Source organism: Phodopus roborovskii, unplaced genomic scaffold, assembly GCF_943737965.1.
Source record: "Phodopus roborovskii unplaced genomic scaffold, PHOROB, whole genome shotgun sequence".
Classification (NCBI taxonomy): Eukaryota; Metazoa; Chordata; class Mammalia; order Rodentia; family Cricetidae; genus Phodopus; species Phodopus roborovskii.
In genome coordinates, this window is record NW_026125215.1 from 30,122 (window position 1) to 51,686 (window position 21,565).

General features: G+C 41.7%; 1 protein-coding gene across 1 annotated transcript in view; it reads left to right on the top strand.

Annotated features, from left to right (window-relative positions):
- The first annotated feature begins 316 nt into the window (after window positions 1–316).
- The window catches only part of LOC127227007 (carboxylesterase 1C-like), a 29,465-nt gene continuing 8,216 nt past the window's right edge, over window positions 317–21,565 (top strand). The window contains exons 1-11 of the mRNA XM_051191229.1: window positions 317–383; window positions 718–922; window positions 3,455–3,599; window positions 7,765–7,898; window positions 8,555–8,708; window positions 11,850–11,954; window positions 13,150–13,254; window positions 14,171–14,209; window positions 17,473–17,613; window positions 18,444–18,515; window positions 19,383–19,530. Of these exons, the coding sequence (XP_051047186.1) occupies window positions 332–383; window positions 718–922; window positions 3,455–3,599; window positions 7,765–7,898; window positions 8,555–8,708; window positions 11,850–11,954; window positions 13,150–13,254; window positions 14,171–14,209; window positions 17,473–17,613; window positions 18,444–18,515; window positions 19,383–19,530 (1,300 nt within the window). The 5' untranslated portion in view covers window positions 317–331. The remainder of the gene's footprint in view (window positions 384–717; window positions 923–3,454; window positions 3,600–7,764; window positions 7,899–8,554; window positions 8,709–11,849; window positions 11,955–13,149; window positions 13,255–14,170; window positions 14,210–17,472; window positions 17,614–18,443; window positions 18,516–19,382; window positions 19,531–21,565) is intronic.

Sequence of the window (21,565 nt, forward strand, 5' to 3'; positions counted from 1 at the left end):
TCCCACTGCCGACAGACATCTGCTTGCTGGTAACTGCCCTGGGAAGTTCAAGGTGCACTGAAGTGGGAGTGTTACATAAGAAGTTGTTGGATGAGTTTCTGGCTATCTGTAATGTCAGAGTCCAGGAGTATATTTCAGATACAGAAAGGTAAACTCTTAGTGGGAGTGGCTTGGAGATCCTAACACACACCCAGGAAGCTCTTTGGAGGAGGGAGGGATTATGTAATTGTGCTAGCTGGTCTGAAGACCTGGCTACAGCAGAGATGAGGGAACAATTCTTTGTATTTGAGCAGCAGGCACCTCCATATCTCCAGAGCTCTGGCTCTTCAGCATGTGGCTGTGTGCTCTGCTCTGGGCTTCTCTCGCTACCTGCACAGTTTGGGGTAAGTTCTTTTGGATTACAAACAATGGGTGGTTTCTTCTCAATTTTTTTCCTGAACAAAGTAGGTGAAGATGTATACAGGCTGAGCACAGAACAGTGCCTTAACCCTCTTTCTATAGTGGCTTAGACCGGATAGTTTTAAGCCTTCAATCAGTTTGCTTTTCAGCTGGCACTCTTAGACAAAAAAAAAAAAATTGTCAGTATCATAGTATCACGTAAAAAGGAAATGAGACCTTGAATGATTCAATAACACAAGCTCAAAAGTGACAAAACCAACCATGAATCCAAGTCTTGTCTCTCCACTCTGATGGATCCTCATGTTTCTTATTCAACAGGACACCCATCCTCACCTCCCGTGGTGGACACTGTTCATGGAAAAGTCCTGGGGAAATATGTGAGCTTAGAAGGATTCATACAGCCTGTGGCCATCTTCCTGGGAGTCCCCTTTGCCAAGCCTCCTCTTGGTTCCCTGAGGTTTGCTCCACCACAGCCTCCAGAGCCCTGGAACTTCGTGAAGAATACCACTTCCTACCCCCCTATGTAAGCCACTGGGGCAGGGCCCATTTCAGTTTGGATGTCTATTTCAGGGTAATCAAGTGTGAATTTAAAGCACTCTGCTCATTAGCTGGGTTAATAAGAATTACTGGTACCTGTAAAAACTCTGAGGGTCCTCAATTACAGTCTAGTTACCAAGTATCTTGCAGTTTCCCAAGCCCTTTATTTGTCACATAGTATTGAGAAACTGTGATGAACCAGGAATGTTCTGGGTTTTCAGAGACCATTAGGAGGAAAACTATCCATACCTTCACAGCTTTCATCCTATTGGTATAAAGAGAAAATGACAAGCCTGTGGATTAGTACACCAAGTACATAACATATTAGACTATGCTAAATGCTTTGGAGAGTAGAAATAAGATGGCTCATTCTCCTAATTTGAACCTTGGCATTACTTAGGAGTGGGGTGAGTATGGGCTTGTGATTGAAGAGAACAGTGAATGTGACTGCACATTCTCACACCCAGGTCTACCTTTCTACCTACTCAAAAGCTAAGCAACTCCCAAAAGTGTGTCACATAACTTTTGCAACTGAGTGAAAAAGCCCAAGAATTCCAGATGGCCTCACAACCACCTCAGAGTACATCAAACACCTACATATCAGGTCAGACAATATTTGTGTCCCCATCCAGGTTCCTTGAGTATTTCCAGAATCCCACTACTCCTTCCTTCTTACCATTCCATGCTTTTCTTCTATAAATAATATTTGCTGTGTTTATTTATTATGTTTGCAAAATAAGATGTAAATAGTATAAAAAATTTGAGAGATACCCAGAAGTGAAGGAAAGTGAAAATCATATACAATTTAACAACTCAGAATTCTGCTAGCAGTTGAGATCATGCTTTCCAGTCTTTTGTCTGTGTTTATGTCCTGCTATAAACAGAAATCACAAATGCAGAGTTGGGGTGACAGCCTGATACATCCATAAGCTTCAGTATCCTTACAGACCATATATATGTATATGTATATGTATATGTATATGTATATGTATATGTATATGTATATGTATATGTATATGTATATGTACATATACATATCAGCTGAGTGTTCATTAGCTATGCTTAACTGGGTACTAAAGTATTATTTATCTACTCCCGTCTTCTATCTGGCTTCATTAAAGTACTTCGGTTTTCTTGACTATGAATAAAAGTTTGATGGATTCTTGTTAGCTACACCATTGCACACAATCATAAATATTCCTGAGTCAAATAGCATGAATTTTGAGTACATTTGTCTCCAGAAACATCTAGACTCTGTGCAATTCACCCATGGAAACCTCCATCCCTGGTTCTGTACCCATGCCATGGCTTACTTGGTAAATTTTTCTTGTGTGCATTAGCTAAACAAACTGAGATCATAACAATAATAAATAGAATCTTGGTGCCTTTTTTCTAAACATTAGTGAACTTGAATTCCTGTCTTTTGACATTTGAATTTATATTTTTATGAGTACAAGGCACTTACTCTCAATGATGCAGGGAATAAATATTATCCAGGGTGGAGATGTGGGCATCCCTGCTGCTCTACTTCTGCCATCTGTGTGACATGCACAACCCCAGCTCTGCACAATAGGGATAGTGACATCCATTCTTCTCATTGCAAAGGGATCCAGGATGTTCCTGACTATTGGCTTGAAAGTATAAGTACTACCTAACATGATATTGTGACTTTGTGTCCGGGGAACAGCTGAAATACTCTCTGTGCCTCCAATTCTTCACTTGTAAACAGTAATATTTAGGAATATTGACAAAAATAACAATAAAACATATTTTTAAAAGTAGTAATTATAGATGCCTGAGACTGAACTGACTCTTAACTGGTTTTGAACACAAGGAAAACTTGAATCAGTTCCTGATATTCTGTGATGAGTCAATAATTGTTATCGAAACCATGCTATATTGTACTTTTAAGACCCTTTGTCTAGAAGCTAATAGTGATTGTTGCAATAGGAGGTCACTGGGCTAGACAGAAAGAACTTTAGAGACTTTACTCACCCCACCTAGATCAAGAAGCTTGGGCCAGATCAGGGAATGAATTCAGCATAGACCACCCAGCACATCATGTCTGAGACAAGACTAGAATTCAGTTCTCCTGGGGTTCTCCCACAAAGATGCCCTCCCCTGCTTCCACCTGCCTGTCAGTGTAGTCACCTGTCTTGGCTGGTGGACGTCTTCAGACAACTACAGTATGTTAACCTGGTACAGGACCAGGCCAACAACAGACCACTGTACAAAGCCCAAAAGGACAAAGTTTGTCCAGACACCCTAGAAAGCAACATCTTCTAGGTCAGTTCACCTTTCTCCTTTGTCCAGGAAAAAGAAGAGGTACAAAGTGCATCTCCCTTTATAGATTATAGAACTGAGAGACCCCAGATTACCATGGTTGCCACCTCTCGCCCATGGTGATGACTCCAGTAAAGCAACAGAAACTTCTTTTCTAGTCTCTTACCTATGGGTCAGGCCCACATGGCATGCTCAGTCTACCTGGTAGACTCTTAGATGTCCTTTCCCCTCTCAGGTGTTCCCAGGATGCAGTTGGAGGACAGGTGCTCTCAGAGCTCTTCACCAACAGAAAAGAGAGCATTCCTCTACAGTTTTCTGAAGACTGTCTCTACCTGAATATATACACCCCTGCCGACTTGACAAAAAGCAGCCGATTGCCAGTAAGTGCCTGAACTATTGGTCCATACTTTCATTCTAAGCATGAAGATTTTCCCTATGATTAGAAGGGGATGAAGGCAGCATGGAGCAAGGGCACATAGGCAGGGAGTTACTCAGGAACAAGAGCTTCATTCAAGTTTTCACTTGTGTATGATTCCAACAGTGTCAGACATTGGTAGAGATCATTCTACAGCTGACAAAAGGAAAAGAATGGCTATTTTAGTTAGGAGAGTATTTTACCCATAAGAGTTAAGTCATGATTTACAAAATAGTTACAGCTGGGAAAAGTGAACAGCCCACCATGATGCAGGTAAGAGAAACTGAGATCCTGTTGGGGAGGGGAGTACATGAAAGGGATGCTTCCAAGACTTAATCTCCTGGTTTTCATATGCATGCTCTTATATGGAGCTGGAAATGTTTGATGGCTTTATTCTCAGGTCACCTGTGACAACTTCCATTGCCAGATGAAAATTTGCACTGTCCCATGGAGTAGGGAGGGGGGATGCTGGGACAATCTCATAAACATGTTTCCTGCCTGTAGACAGCACCCTGGGATTTTACTGTAGATCATTTCCATTTCTAGCTGCCTTTGGCACAGTCAGATGGCCAAGTGAGTCAGCATTTCACATGGAAACACAGTACAAGTGTGGGGCGGACTGCCAGGGACAGGTCACAGGGCTGGGTTGAGTTTCCTGGAAAAGATAGTCCCTGGGTTGTAACAGGTCAGCACCCAACAAATTTTTCTAGAAGCTCTATGCATGAAACCCCAAAATAAGGGAGGTGATTGTATATTCATATGCTAAGATCAGGTGTAACCTATACTAGCAGTCACAGAGGAATAAGGGGAAAGTCTCAGTGACCCCCATTCTTTATATCATCTAAAGAGTGAGCATCCTGGCAAGCAGCCATTTCCTGTGGTCCCATTGCAAAGGGACCCAAATTGTTGGGGACTACCTGCATAATATGATCTTTCATGTGCCTGCAATTCCTCATCTAAAAAGTGGGGATAGCAATAGATACCCATGGCTGGTCTGAGTCTGGAATGGCTTTTTGTACTAGGAGAACTTGCATCTCTGTTCCTGGGAGAGTTCAGTATAATTGCTGTGAGTTCCACTAAGCCTTGAACCTTTGAGACTCTTTAACAGGAAACCAAGAGCAATAGTTGGGACAGGGAATGGTAGAACCTTAATAGGCCAAGCAGAAATATCTTTGGTGGTTTTCCTCAAGACCACCAGGACCAAGAGTTTCAGGTGCCTAAAGCAGTCAAACTTGGGGTCAGAGAAAGGAAACCTTTAAGCCATTCCCACTCTGCTATACTTTCAAGGACCATTTCAAGTGCTCTACACAGACACATTATAACCTTTTCAAGACATCATTGCCCACCACCTCGGATTCAGCCTTCACTCTTAGACATCCAGGATTCTATATCTCTTGGAGTTTGCAGGGGTCCTGTGGGAGGAAATGGGGACTTGTGATCAGGATAACAGCAGACCTGCTAGGTGTGGACACAGGTTGTAGAGCCACGAGGTCTGAGTATAAATCCTGGATCTTCGTTTGAATGGATGAGAGAGCAGAAACTTTTCTTTTTATTTATTTATTTATTTATTTATTTTTATTTAATTTTATATAACAAAGTCCAATTAAATGAAAACAAACATTTATACACAATATTTGGGAATTTGGGCGTCGTTCTTTCCAAACTACTTCCTGCTGGTAAGGGGCGCTGTCTTGGGGGATTCGAAGAAGATTCAGATATCCTAGCTGTAGTCTGTAGGGCTGTTTTGTCCAGCTGTTTGGAATGTAGGATCAGCTTGTACTCTGTTTCAGGCGGTCTGGTGTGATCAAACCACATTAGTCTGGAAGGAATCCACGTCTTTTCATTTTCTGTGGAAACAAAAATAGAAATACTTTTCCCCAGTAACTTGTTCTTCAACTTAAATTTTGGAGTCAAAGCATTTTTTTTTAATTTATTATTTTACATGTCTATCCCAGTTCCCCCTCCCTCCCTCCCCTCCAGCCTTCCCTCCCTCCTTCCCTCCCTTTTGCCCTCTCTGCCCTCTCCCATGCACTCTAAACACCCTCCCCTCCCAACCCCCACCACAATACCATATGTAGGGGAATGCCATCCAGTTGGGGTCATGTAGATCTGACAGGTCCTATGAAGTAGGGACTAGGGCTTCTCTCCTATCTCTAGAATAAGGCAGTTATCCCTCCATGGGGGATATGTTTGCAAAGTCCTTTTGTGCACCAGGGATACATCCTGGGTCCACTGTCTGAGGTCTCTTAGACTGCTCAGACCTTCTGGCTGAGACCCATATTCAGGGGGGGTCCGAGTCAGTCCCCTGTTGGCTTCCCAGCTATCAGTCTAGTGGCCCTTAGCTCCTCCTTGTTCAGGTAAGCTGTCTCTATGTACTTCTACCGCATGGTCTTGTCCTCTCCATCTGCTTCTGGCAAGTGGATGGCACTTGAAGAAACCATCCTGAATGAGGTAACCCAGTCACAAAAAGAGAAACACAGTATGTACTCACTCATATATGGATTTTAGAACTAGAGCAAATGATCACCAGCCTATAATTCACATCACCAGAGGAACTAGGATACAAGTTGTATTCTAAGAGATTCATATAAAGTCCCTCACAGAACTAGGAAGGGACAAGTCCCCCAGACCTCAGGTAAAGTGGGGGAGGACAGCTAATGGAGAGAGAAGTAGGAGAAAATGAGAGGGGGAGGAGAGGAAGGCATGTGTGACCAGGAGGATTGAGCCTGGTTAGGAATGGAAAATAGAGAGAGAGAGAGAGAGAGAGAGAGAGAGAGAGAGAGAGAGAGAGAGAGAGAGAGAGAGAGAGAGAGAGAACATAAAAGAGGGAGCCAATATTGGTTTGAAGATAAAGTTGAACACAAAGAAAGGTCGAGGGAACTACAAGACTGCTCCCAACTAACAATCTCAGCTCCCGTGGAAAGGCTATCATAAATGCCCTTCCCGGAGAGTGAGATCAACAACTAACTTCTCCATGGAGTCCTCAACTAATGCCTGTTGAAAACAGGAGCAAACACCCATACATAAACACTGAGTCGAACTAGAATGCAGAAACTTTTCTTAACCTCAGCCTGTTTCCTTTCATGGGAATTGTTATGTGAAAGCTCTGCGATTCGTAAGCTGCATCACAGCTCTGCCTGAGTGCATACAACCATGCTGACACACTAGTCAGACCTGCAGGAGGGTCTCCCTCCTGACCCAACACCTGGCTCACTGCACTGTGGTCATGGGCAGCAGGGTTTGGGAAGTTCATCATATGGGTGCTGAGAAACAGCATCAAGATCAAGCCCATACTCCTTCTCTTGTTTGCTGTAGTTTTCTAGCAGAAAAACTTTCTCCTCCATTCCTTATCTGTCAGTCAGAATATTAACCCTTGCCTTAGAAGAGGTGATTTATGGTGCATAGATCCATTCTGGATTCATTACCCATGGGATTTTCTCTTTAATTAATAGTATTATCACAATATTATTTTTACACACCCTCATTTGATCCCTGATCAAATGCCATTTAAATGAAAGAATATGAATAATTGCATCCCTTCTTCTCAAGATTCATCAGAGTGCCTGGTACACTGTAGATTCTGAAGTAATGTTAGCCAAATGACAAAAGGCTTCTTGAATGAAGTGGATGAGAATTGGGCTTAACATAATGGTTGGATTTGGGGTTGCAGAAGAGGCACAGTACGAAGGGGAAGCATCAGCAGAGTGGGGATCTCCCCAGACAGTCATTACCATTGAGAGGTTTAATTCACCACTGGCAAGTTAACTGGGATGAAATTGGGTTGAAATACAATGTCTGTGCCTTATTCATGTTCAGTTGCCTTACAGGTCTTATTGTGAAATGATGTGATTGTGGGCTTGAGTCTTTACAGATACTAGGAAAACCTCAATTCTATGTCTTAGAAGGATGCAAGAGATGAGAAGAAATGTAGAGCATATTGAGTGTCATCCTGCACTTAATCTTGGAGAGTCGGAAATAAGAGAGTCAGCCATTTGCAGCAATCCCTGAAACTGGTGCTGTTTGAGAGATGACCTGGGGTCACAGTCTAGATTCAGGCTACCAATTCAGGTGAAACTGGCAGTTTTTCCAAGTCTTTAATGTATTGCTTGTGTGGCTGTATTATTTTCCAGGTGATGGTGTGGATCCATGGAGGTGGATTGATGGTAGGTGGGGCATCAACTTATGATGGACTGGCTCTCTCTGCCCATGAAAACGTGGTGGTGGTAATGATTCAGTATCGCCTGGGTATTTTCGGATTGCTTAGGTAAGGTACTAGATTTTCCTCTCTGCTAGTCTTTGCTTTGGCTTTTTTTTCTCTCCTAATAAAACAAATATCTGAGACCAGATAGATATGAGAACACAGATTTATTTAAAATAGTTTTCAGACTCAGAATCAATTTTGGGTGAAGAACACTAGTGAGAGCCCTTGCCTGGGAAGTAACATACTAGAAGAATAGAAATCAGACTTTTACAGGCAGAGGAGATCTCAAGACAAGGGAGGAAGTGAGTGATAGGAGACAGGCTTGCTTTTTTTTTCTTTTGTAACAAAACAGCCCCAAGCAACTAAACAAGGTCCTATGAGTACCACAGAGATCCCTCTTGGGGTAACACTCAATGACATAATCACCTTGCACTTGGCCTCATTTTTCCAGATTCCTTCACTGTTGGTTCTAACTTCCACTGCAGAAACCAGAACCCATGGATCCTCAGTGCAGCACATAGTTGCTAGAAGATGGGAATAGAGCCCCAATGCTGAGTATAGAGCAATGCTGTAGGGATGATAGGCAGGTAAATTTCCCCATGTTGAAATGCAGCTTCAAACATGATTCTGAAAAGCTCCTGAACCTTCTAAGGCCACCTTGAGTTCCTTAGGAACTAGTTGTGGCATCTTTATGCCTATTATACTCTGTCATCTTGCAGCACAGGTGATGAACACTGCCCTGGGAACTGGGGTCACTTGGACCAGGTGGCTGCACTACACTGGGTCCAGGATAACATTGCTAACTTTGGAGGGAACCCAGGTTCTGTGACCATCTTTGGAGAGTCAGCAGGAGGTGCAAGTGTCTCTGTTCTTGTAAGTATTCTTGGCTCCAGACCTCTTGCTGAGGTTTGATATGGCTGTAGAAGAGACCTGTTGTAAAACAGCCAGTCAAACACACCACCACCTTTGTATCCAATACCTGTGTTCAGGTTGACTCTTTTTGTTGCATCAGATGGTGGCCAGCTCCAGACACAATTAACTTTCTTTTACTAATAATCTTACCATTCAATTTTTTTTGGTTCAGGGTCATGAAAAATCTCCAACTTCTCTTCTCATTTGGTTGACAGCTTCCTATTATCTCAAAATTTTAGCATTAGGTCTCATTCTACAAGTCCCTGGATGCAGTGATAGGTACAGACTACAAATAGGAAGAGAGGATCAATGAGTTGGACCAAGGGTCCTTGTCTGGGTTGAAGACACAACTACATATTAAGGAAATTCAACACCAAAGATAAGACTGGGCTTCCCCTGAGGTTAAGAAGGCAAGGGACAGGCTATCTTAGGGATGTGAGAAAGTGAAGGGGGTGGAAGATTCAGGGGGAAGACTAGGGAAGAAGATGTGGGTCAAAGGCATACACTGAATGTGTGAGGAGTCTTGCTGGTGCATAAAATTGAGCAGGGAACAGTGGGGGAAACTATAAGATGTCCTGGGAGCTATAAGAAACCTTAGCTTCCACAAAGATGAGCAGAGATTCAGTGATGGAACCAATACTGGCTTTATACTTGAATACTCAAAGCAAGAATATTTAAGTAAATGGAAAAATATATATAAAGTGCCCAATGAAGAATAAAATCATTCTGAACAACATACCCAGGGATAGTCACTTGGTTATTGTCACATTTATTTTTTCAGTTTTTCCTAAAATTATATATGTATGTATGTATGTATATGTGTGTGTGTATAATTATATATGCATGATATGTATCATTCTTTTTATCTACTGATCATGCATGCATCCTTGTATCCTCCATCTATAATCTTTTGTTTTTTCTCTTATATAACATAACATAAATATATTCCTTAATAGTAAGTGTCTTCCCCATTACCACATTCCTATAACACATATTATTGCATTGTAAGAATGAGTCTTAATTTGGATTACCTCACTCAGGATGTTTTTTTTTTCTATTTCTGTCCATTTTCCTGCAAATTTTAGGATGTCATTGCTTCTTACTGCTGAGTAGTACTCCACTGTGTAAATGTACCATTTTTCCTTTATCCATTCTGGATGAGTGGCATCTAGGTTGTTTCCAAGATCTGGCTATTGCAAATAATAATTGACCAAATGTTATTATAAGCATTCTTTCCTGCCAGCCTGATCCCGCAAACAGAGACTTACATTAATTATAATACTGTTGGCTTCTTATTGCCTAGCTCTGTCTTAATTATTAACCCATTTCTATTAGTCTAAGTATTTCTACATGATCTTATCTTACTGGAGAATGCTTAAATCATGTCCTCTCTTCTCGGGATCACATGATGACTGCTACTCTGTCTACACTTCCCAGAAATGCTCCTTCTCTCCTAGTCCCAGTTATCATTCTTCCTCATTGGCCAAACAGTGCTTTATTCATTAACCAAAAAGAGAAACATATTTGCAGAATGACATCTACCATCAAAAGGTCCAAGTGGTGTAAATGAATGTGCCTCCTCTCAGTGTTTGCCCAACAGTGGTATTGTAGGGTCTTGAGATTTTCTGAGAAATCATCATACTGATTTCCACAGTGGCTGCACAAGTTTGCACTCACACCAGCAATGGAGGAGTGTCCTCCTTTCTCCGCATCCTCTCCAGCATAAGCTGCCATCGGTGGTTTTTATCTTAGCCATTCTGATTGGTGTCTGATGGAATCACACGACCTAGTGGTGCCCATTCTATATGGAGAGATACCTTGCTCAGCCTAGACACAGGCATGTGGAGTGGAGAGGTGCTTTGGTCCTGACTCAACGAGATGATGGGAAAGATTTAGTAGACTTCCTAGGGGAGGCCTTAACCTCTCCAAGGAGCAGATGGGAGGTGGTGAGGAAGAAGGGGAGTGGGAGGAGAGAAGGGAGGGGGAACTGGAATTGGAATGTAAAAAATAAAAAAAAAATGGATGAGTTCTAAATATTGAATCTTATGATAGTGATACCTTGAACTAATCCACTTTTTACTACTAGAAAAATACATGAGCTTTCTGGCAAATTTTCACAGGCTTCCATGATCTTTAGTCTTAGGATAATTCCAAGCAACAGAGAAACAGACAGTTTGTATGGTTAGGTATTTTATCGGTATTGCCTTTTCTATAGTATAGATTTGTCCCTATAGATTCTTCTAGGGTATTTCTATACCATCCAGTTTCTACCTCTGAACTCAAGCCACATCTTGATGAGATGCTCTTGGGGAATGTCAAAACAAAGAGCTTCCTGGAAATTATGCTAGGATAGGGGAGAAGCAGTTATATTCACGGAACATGAGGGTTATCAAGTTCACAGCAGAGATAGATGGGAAGGTAGAGGGAACCCTGAAAAGTAAGTGTCTCATGATTCATAGTATTAGCCACTTTTCTCCTTTCTATGACAATGGCCCAACAAAGGCAGTTTAAAGAAGAGTCTCTTTGATGTGGAGTTTCAGGATGCAGGTTATCATGGCAGGGAAGTCACCACAGCAACAACTGAAGTGACTGGTCACATGGAATCCATAGTGAGGATGCAGAACAGAACTGAATGCTAATGCTCAGCTCACTGAAGGCCTAAGATCTTCAAAACTTTGTCTTTTAACATGGGGGAGTCAAACAAGTGTGGTATCTTTCCAAGTAAAACAAAATTCATCCACAAAAACTTGCACAATACCATGACAAAGTATGTTTGAGATGCAGACTGAGGCAAGGCCTTTGGCCAGTCATCTGGGACTCTAATTTGTTTTTCTCTCTTGTCTTTGGCTTGGACTGATGACCCTGTGAGACAGCATTCTCATGTAAACAGGGGCCCAGATGATGGGCAGGTGCTAGTTACAGATCACAAGATTAATGCTGCCATTGTGATGCAGCTTCCAACTTCAATTAATCTGATATAGAAATTCCCTCACAGCTTTGTTTAAAGGTTTATCTGTGGGTGATTCTGGATCCATGTTCATTTTGATGTTAACCATGACACCATCTTTTGCACATAAAGTCTCCTCTCCTCTCTCCTGCTAGGTGTTGTCTCCCCTGGCCAAGAACCTCTTCCACAGAGCCATTTCTGAGAGTGGTGTGGTGGTCAGTACAGGCCTGGTCAAGAAGAACACCCAGTCTGTGACTGAAGTAGGTCCCAACTTGGATAACTCTTGCATCCTTTGCTGAGCTTCCCTTGGATTCTCGATGGGCTCTCTGGCTATGGCATGCAGCTTGAGCACTCAAACAATTCTAAAAGTAATAATGGCTGGGCAGAAGGTCTGCTAGTTGTCTCACATTTAGGCACAACCTGTGATTTCTGAAAATCCTTCATTTGAATCATGTTACTCCAACACCCTGTGATTCTGCCCAGAAACTGAAACATGAAGAGATTCTATAGGTCACTGAGGCCACGTATTAGTGAGTGGAAGAGGTAGTATTCAAAACCAAACAAAACCTATCCTTCATGCAAATTGCCTGAGAGACATTCAAGTTGGAAAAATTTGTGCTCTGTGTGTGTGTGTGTGTGTGTGTGTGTGTGTGTGTGTGTGTGTGTGTGATTTAATCAGGGAAATATAGCAGGTTTCCGGTATTGATTATCCAATTAGTAATACTGGCAATATTCTATGAGATTTAATATCTACATCTGGCAATTTAGAGCAATGGCTACCAATTCTCCTAATTCAGTGACATTTAATATAGTTCTACACATTGTGCTGATCCCGGCCATAAAATTATTTCCATTACCACGTCATAACTCTAATTTTGCTACTGTTGTGACTTATAAAGTAATTATTTAATATGTAGGATAATTTTCATTTTTCCAAATTGAACCAAAGGGTTCTAATGATCAAGTTGAGAACTCCTGATTTAGGGGTTTTACAAACCCTTTATAATCACACACACACACACACACACACACACACACACAAACTGGATGTGCAAGCAAAATATGGTGATATTTGACTATAATCCAAATACCTAGGGAGGCAAAGGTAGGCAGTAGAAATGATATAAGGCTGAGGCCACCCTAATCTATATTCTAAGCCCTAGGCCAGCCAGGCATACTTAGTAAACTCTATCACAAGAACGAACAAACAAATAAGGGTGAATGAAAGAAAGAAAAAAAGAAGAGAGAAGGAAGTTATGGGGAGAGGGAAAGAGAAGAAAAAGGAGGAGGACAAGATAATAAGAAAATTGGGTCCTGGATGGAATCTACATCTACATCTATATTGATGGAGGACTTAGTCATTACTTTTGGGTCCAGGCTAGAATCTGCTGTCTACATTGATGGAGGATGTAGTCATTGTTCCTTATCTCTGATGTTGCTTGTGATATTTTGCAGCTGATTGCTACTATTTCTGGGTGCAAAACCACCACATCAGCTGTCATGGTCCACTGCCTGCGCCAGAAGACAGAAAAGGAGTTCTTGGAGGTCACACTGAAATTGGTACATGTATCAATTCTAATTGCCTCTATTCTTGGCCTTGGCCCCAAACTTTATCTAGTCTGTTGTTCTTGCCCTGGATAAACTCCAAAGGGGCAGTTTCTCAGCTCTCAGATGGAGTGTTAGCTTCCTGGTCTCAACAGGAAATTTCATTTCTTATTATGAAACACCTTAAATATTAAAAGGAGTCTAAATATGTATTCCATGGAGAGGAATTACATGGAAATCTTCCAAACTTGCTTTCTGATCATTCTTATTCTTTATTGATTAAGACATTCCATATTCCTGAAAATATAACTTCTAACCTGAATTTTGGGGATATTCAATTAGGAGTTATTTTTTAGATTAATATAATTAAATTTCTCAGATAAGCTTCACATAGGGCAACAAGAGAAATAAAGAATATCTTCTAAACAAAGATGGGTTAGTTCTAGGGGACAGCTCTCCAGATCCAGGCCTGGTTTAGCCCAGTAATGATAAAGGGCAGTCACTAGCACTGTGGTACCAAGCTAGCAAGATTCAACCAAAGGGAATCCTTTGGTCCTGCTCTGACATCAAATTTACCTCCAGCCCCATCTCTTCTTGAACACAGTCCTGGCTACCACTTCTAACCCATTGAGTGGTTGTTCCTGAGGGAAACAGATGTGTTGTCAGAAAGGCCAAGTTGGGATGATGTTGAAGAGGAACACAGGCATAGGCAACAAACATGTCTCCAGAGTTACAGAGACCCTGACCCTGGATCCCAGGCCCTGTCCCCTTCATGCTGCTCCCTATCTCCATTTTGCTCTATCCTGTGTTCATACTCAAGGACCCCATGTAAGACCCATATGGGAGAAATTGATACCCCAGGGCACAGGTAAAAGGGTGAGCTTTTTGTAGGGGGAAGGTTCTCAATGCATCCTTCCCTTTGTGTTCATAGAATCCTTTTGAGCTGGATGACAGTGGAGACCACGGAGAGGTAAGGAGCTTCTTCTGGATTACTGGCGTTATATCTTAACAGCATCAAATTCTAGTTAGCTATGAATGAAGGTTTCCCCTACGGCTCCCGGAGGAGTCACTTGCCAGTTAAAGTAGGTATGTGGACCAGAGGTGGTGCTAACTGACTCCCTGCACAGTGCTCTCAGTCAGCATATTTATCCCACTGGGACCATCTCTCCTCATTTACAGTTCTCACTACAAAGATGGCCTGATAGGAGAAGGCTGCACTGAAACTCTGCTATCAGGAACCTGGATAACTGGCTATAGTCTCAGTAGTCTTTAGAGTACACAGCCGGAGTTATATAGACAGAAGCCTAAGACAGTCAGTTGAGGACACCACTCTCTATCCATAACCTAGGAAACTCACAGATAGTGCGAATAGCCTCATCCTACTGCCCTGACACCTCCCAGAACTGGCCTGTGTCTGGTGTCATTAGCTATGAGCTCTACAGCCTTGTGTTGGGCTCTGTCCCTGGAGATCACAGACATTCCCTGAAGACCCTTTGAGGATGAAATGAGATCCTTTTAGTCAGGTTTTACTGTGTGAAAAGAGCTGATTCATGGCTGCCTCCCTGGACTTGTAGCAGGAGACAGTTAGGGGAAGGGAATAGGAAGGAGAAGGCTTGAGGAAGTCATAGAAGTGACAGGTGCAGTTTTAGCTAAATGGTTGGATTATGATTCAACACGAGATAGATGGTAAGTGGGCTCTGAACAGTGTTTTTTTTTTTATTTTATATAACCAAGTCCATTTAAATGAAAACAAACATTTATAGACAATATTTGGGAATTTGGATATTGTTCTTTCCAAACTACTTCCTGCTGGTAAGGAGAGCTGTCTTGGGGGATTCTAAGAAGATGCAGAAATCCTGGCTGTAGTCTGTAAGGCTGCTTTGCCCAGCTGTTTTGAATGTAGGATCACCTGGTACTGTTTCAGGCAGTCTGGCTTGATCAAACCACATTAGTCTGGAAGGAATCCACAGCTTTTCATTTTCTGTGGAAACAAAAATAGAAATCCTTTTCCCCAGTAACTTGTCCTTGAACTTAAATTTTGGAGTCAAAGCATTTTTTTGGGGAGGGTAGTTAGGGTGCATGTGAGAGGGCAGAGAGGATAAAAGGGAAGGAGAGAGGAAGGAAAGGAGGGAGAGAGGGAGGGAGGAAGAGGGAACTGAGATTGACATGTAAAATAATAAATTAAATAATAAAAACAAGTGATCTTTTTTTAATGTCTTGTTTTTAGTTCTTTTATTTCCAGACAATGTCCTACTACTATGTAGTATAGAAGTTTTTGGTCTTCCTACCTCCCTCCCACTTGTCTGTATTACAGTTCTAAGGTATAACACCAAGTAAAATGTAGAAATGCATTGTACAGACGAGGGATAGGGAAGGGTCAAGGGGTGGGTAGGAAGATTACACTGTAGGGATTTGTAGGTCAGATCAGGGACTGAGCAGTGGAATGATGAGATGTGGCTGGGGGTGCTGATACTTGTGAAGAAGATTGACAAGTGAGTTGTGAAGCATGAGATAAATAGAAGAGGGAAAGATGCCTCTGGCTTCCCTGACTCAAAAAGACAAATCACCTGGCCTCCAAGTCAGCTATCAGTATTCCTGGCAGCAGTGGCACTACCTGTGGGCTTCACAGTTTCTGGTATCAGAGTCTTCCTCGGAACCCCAGGTGCAGAGCCACGCTGGCCCTGACTGTCTTCTGGAAGTTTTCTGCCTCTACCTTTCTTTCTCACTCCATTCCTCCTTGAGAATACAAGTTATCCCATGCCATTTCCCTTCTTAAAATGCTGGCTTTGCTTTTAGCATTAATTCCCGTGGCTGCATTGTGATAGTCCCCACAAAAGAGCTCTGAGTTCCCAGAACCATATTTTTTGTTTGTTTGTTTTTCTTTTCTTTCTGTTGCTATGATTAAAACACTCTGACCCAAAGCTATCTGGTAGAGGAAAAGGTTCCATTGCATTCCACATCAAGGCCGCAGTCCATCAATGAGGAAATTCATGGCAGGAACTCAAGCAGTTCTGAACAGCCAAGAAAACCAGTACAGCAGAATCCATGGAGGAATACTGCTTGTTAGTTCATAGGAAGGTTCATGCTTAGCTTTCTTCATAGCTTAGGACATGTTCACAGGAAATGGCGCTGACCACATTAAGCAAGCAAAACATTCTTCCATAGACCTGCCTGCAAGTCAATATGAGCTAGACAATTCTCCAATTGTGACTACCTTCTCAGGTGACCCTAGGCTGTTAAAGATATATGTATGTATGTATGTGTATATATATACATATATCTTTAAAGATATATATGTATATATATATATGTATAATAGGTTTTATTGAAAAAAATTTCAAACTGTTTTTGCTGTTTTTGCCTACCTACATCTACATTTTTTTTTTTTTGCTTCACTATTCATAATATCAAAGAAACAGAATCGCATGCGTGTTTAGCAACAGAAGAATGGATAACGAAAATGTAACGTTACACAATGGAATTTTAGTAAATGTAAAGGAAAAACCTGTCACATATGAAAAAATAGCCCCACCTTGTGGCCCTCTCTCTAATTCTCTCTAGCAAAGTCCCCCACTCCAGGCCTTTACAACTTTCCTGGGATTAGCTCTATACACAGACTCCTCTGTCACTTGATTCATTCCCTTCTCCTGCTTTACTTCAGCTGATTATAGTGTTCTTGATAAGATACCACTCCAAACATCAAAAAGACCAGCTTCCTGTGGCCAGAATGTCATCCTCCTTCACAAAGGCAGTTCCTCCTGCAAGAATCTAGAGCAAGCTCTCCTCACTACTCAGCTTTTTCAAGGTGGCAGTAATCACACTCTGGTGGTATTCTCTCCTGCTGGATTTGTGTTGCTGTAGTCTTTCTCTAAGTAGGAACAAGGTCTCTGGCACCGCACGGACAGTTCAAGAACACTCAAAACCACTCATATATTCCAAAACACCCAGGTTTAGATATGCATAGACAGATGCATTAATAAGTGAGAATTATTAATAAGTAGCCCTCTTTAATAAGTGGAAATTCTCCTCAATTCCCTACCACTTGACCTCAACTATTCACATTTCTGACCTTGAAGACTCCTAGATTCAACCATTGTTCTTAGCACATTGGGTTTCTGTGGCCATAGCCACAGGGCCTTTATGCTTGGCAAACTCTCAGGACAGCAAAGAGGAGATATATGGAGGAAACGTAGTACAGGATATTCATAAACATAATATTTCTATTTTCCCTAGGAAAATACCTCCCTGTCCACTGTGATTGATGGAGTGTTGCTGCCAAAAACTCCAGAAGAGATCCTGGCTGAGAAGCGCTTCAACACTGTCCCCTACATGGTGGGCATCAACAAGCAAGAGTTTGGATGGATCATTCCAATGGTGAGGATGTACAGACCTCTTAGATGCACTCCACAGAGGCTCAGCCAACATCCTCTCTGCTCTGATCAAGGGTTGTACACCTAGATGACTACATTTCAAAGAATCTTAAGTCTTTCCAAGGAAATTTGCTCTGAGAGTCCCAGATAAAGCCACTCAGAGTGTCAATTTATACCATGTGGAGAAGAAGAGTGATAAGTAATTGAAAGTTTTCTAAAGTAACTACTGAACAGGGGCTCAGGGTCCTGTCTGCCCACCACCAAGCTTTCCATTGGCAATACTGAGCTCTCCAAGCAGGCATCTTAGGCCCTGGCATCAGCTTTGGATGTGGCTCTCAGTGCTAGAAGAAATGCTGAAACTAGACCTCAAGAGCTGTGAATGCAAACCTAGACAGGTCAGCATTTCCCAGAGGCCTGTAGCTCTCACACAGAAGGACTTCAGGGGACATCACAGGGAGACAGACATACAGACATAATGTTTGCTTTTGTTTCTCCTGTCACCTGAATCTGAAGGCAAGTAACCTGTGTCTCTCGAGTCCCCTTGGCTTCTTCATGACCATGGCCTGAATGTTCAACTGCCTGGAGGAACATGGCTGCCTCCCAGTGTAATAAATACACTCTTGATTGTCCTCTCTGTCTTACTTAGATTTATTCATGGAGTTCCATTTATTTTATTTGTTGATTTCATTTTCAGTACATATACTCCCATATCTGTTAGAACCACACAAACACAACACACAAGCACCTTTGTTTCATTGTTCCATTTGGTTCATCTGTAGAGTTCTTCTTAGTTTGCTGTGATTTACAAATGTTTTACCTATTTTTTTTTAACAGATGATGGGCTCTGAAGACAAAATGAATGAGAAAATGGCCAGTTCCCTCATGTTGAAGTTCCACTCTGTTCTTGTAAGGCTCCAAGGAATCATGGGAATTTGAGGGGGGCAAATAAAGGTCAGTGGCTTGCTTTAATCACAGACAAATTCAATGGCTATAAACAACAGTGGTCACTGCGATTTACCTCTGACTTTTCTACTCTTCCACTTTGCACCCCAGTGTAATAAACTCACAATCATTGTTCACCAATCAAAAACCTGCATAGGTCCAGGACTAGTTGCCAGGAGAAAGATTTATTTGGAGAATTTATACTCAGAAAATATTGATTCCATGACCAACAAAGACTATCAGATTTATATTTTGGAGGCCTAAGACCTAGTAGTTAGAAGGCGAATCAGATAGGTGGGTACTGTGGCCATACACACTAGAGGTTCCCTGCTTTTCTGATGCCTGGGTTTTTGTTGTCAAAAGATCACTGGATAGATAGTCTGGTTCTTTAAATCTAAAACAAAGCATTTGTGACAAGAAAATCTGCTGATCTGTGTCTTTTTCATTCCATTTCCTAGGACTAGCTTACTCTAAAGTTATTTGCTAGGGTACATGGTGTCTTTCCCCCTAGAGAAAAGGGAGAGACCCTGGAGGTTTAATTCTTTCCACAGGAGAGAGAAAAACATATTTCCTCTAAAACAGCTGAAGATAGCATTCACTAGACAACAGTTTCAAAGCTGTCAGGCAAAAGAATCTTTTCTGCCATAGCCAATGGGAAAACATAATTTGCAGATGCCTGACATTCAAACTTAATGACATACTGCAAATGTATCTAGAGAATCCTCTCTAGTATAGCCAGCTGGTTGGCACAGAGCCCATGATTCATGAGCCATGAAGTCTTGTTAACTGTCTGCAGGTGGGAGTGGTCACTCACTCTCTGATCTGTTTCAGAACATCTCTGAGAATATGATTCCAGAAGTCATTGAGAAGTATTCAGGACAGACAAATGACCCTGTCAAAAAGAAAGACCTTCTCCTGGACTTGTTTGGGGATATATTTGTGGGTATTCCATCTATTCTCATGTCCCGTGGCCTCAGAGGTGAGTCTTACATGTTGAATGGGAAGACATAGACTCAATAACAAGTTTCTGAATTGGCATCTTCTCAGGCATATACATACACGCAAGCACATACACATACATGTATGTGCATGCGTGTATGTATGTATGTATAGACACACACATACACACACACACTCACACACACATAGTACATGAGGCTAGGATGTTGCTCCATTAGTAGACAGCCTTGCTGGAATGCAGGAGACCCTGGTACAATCATGAGTACTTTATAAGTCAGACCTAGTGGTACATGTTTGTAATCCCAGTACTTGGGAGGCAGGGAAGGAAGGTTAGGTCTTCTTTGGCTACATAGGGAGTTCAATGCCAGCCTGGGTTAAACAAAAACACTTTCTTACAAAAGCAAACCAACAAAAAGAATGAAAATTCAGGTTCAAGAGTGGGATTTGATGGGAAAGAGCTTCTTCCAGATGAGAAAGTCCAAAAAGAGAGAGTGGAAAGAATTACAAGGAAAGGAGGTATAAAAATCTTTGATGTCTTTGGTACTTCTTTATCCATCTTCATGAGCCCTGGTTGGAGAAGGTAAGACCTGAGCTGGTACCTACTACATGGATGTTCGTCAATGACTTAGGTCTGGACAGATAGAGTGTGAGGTTACACATAGTTCTTCCTAAATGAAGCAAGATTTGCTTGTGCCTATGGGTGCTCTGTTCCAGCAACTGTTCTGTGGGTATTTGGAAAGAATATACATCTTGTTGGGGTTAAGCTGTGGACTATTCTAAATATTATTTGAGTTCCATCATGCCACTTGGTCCAAACTTTTGTTCAAGTTCGGTGTTTCATTGTGAAGTTTCTGTCTGTGTAATGTGATCATTGTAGAAAGTGGGGTACTGCAGCTCACTACTGCTTTGGTATTATAATCTCTCTCTCTCTCTCTCTCTCTCTCTCTCTCTCTGTGTGTGTGTGTGTGTGTGTGTGTGTGTGTGTGTGTGTTACAAGCAGGTATTCCTGTCAGCCTTGTCCCACAGCCATGCCAGCCCCAAATAATACGCAGAGACACTGTAATAGATATAATGTTGTTGGCCTGTTGCATGCATTTCTTATTGGCTAGCTCTGTCTTAAATATCAACCCATTTCTATTAATTTAAGTATTTCCACGTGGTCTTATCTTACCGGAGAGAGGGTCTGGAATTCTCTCTTGGTCTTACATTTTGAATCTCCACCCTACTACTTCCCGAATCCTCCTTGTCTCCCAGTCCCGCCTATCTTGCTTTCCTATTGGCCAACAGTGCTTTATTCATTAACCAATAAGAGAAACATATTTACAGGATGACATCTCCTCTTTTCTGTCTAAAATAAAAAGAAAGGTTTTAACCTTAACATAGCAAAATATATAATAAAACAGTTATCAAGTAAGAATCACAGTTACAATATTTAGTTCATTAACATTTAGCAAGATTTAAAGAAAATATTCTATCATTTATCCTATCTTTGTGATTCTAAAGTCCTTTATGTAACTTATCCTTAATCCTTACTAAGGAGAACTATAACCATAACTATCTGTCTTCAACTCCCTCAAAGACCACAGAAGGATAATATATGAACTCTAGAAATGACAAAGACATCTTGCTACCTGATTAGTCACCCAAAGTTCTTCTGTAATGTTCCATCTTCAGCCTATAGGCTATGGTGTGTCTGGCAGACTCCTCAGCAAAGCAGGAAACTAAACTGTCCACCTGTATTAGCAGTTTGTCAGTCATTTTTCTCTGTGTCCTGCGGAATGTCTGGCAGACTCTCCCATGAAGCAGGAACCCTGTAGCAATGTCCATCTTGTATTAGCAGTCACTTTCCTGTGGGTCCTGCATGTCCAGTTTATACAACATAAAGTCAAACAGTCCAGACAAGAGCAGTATCTTGCCCAAATGACTATGCTTGCCATATTGAAAGCAAACTTCATAATGCCTTTCTTAAACATTCATCTTCCTTTCTGACACAGGTGGTATTGCCAGCAGCAATTATGTCTCACTTTCAAGAAAAACCCTAAACCATTTTAAAT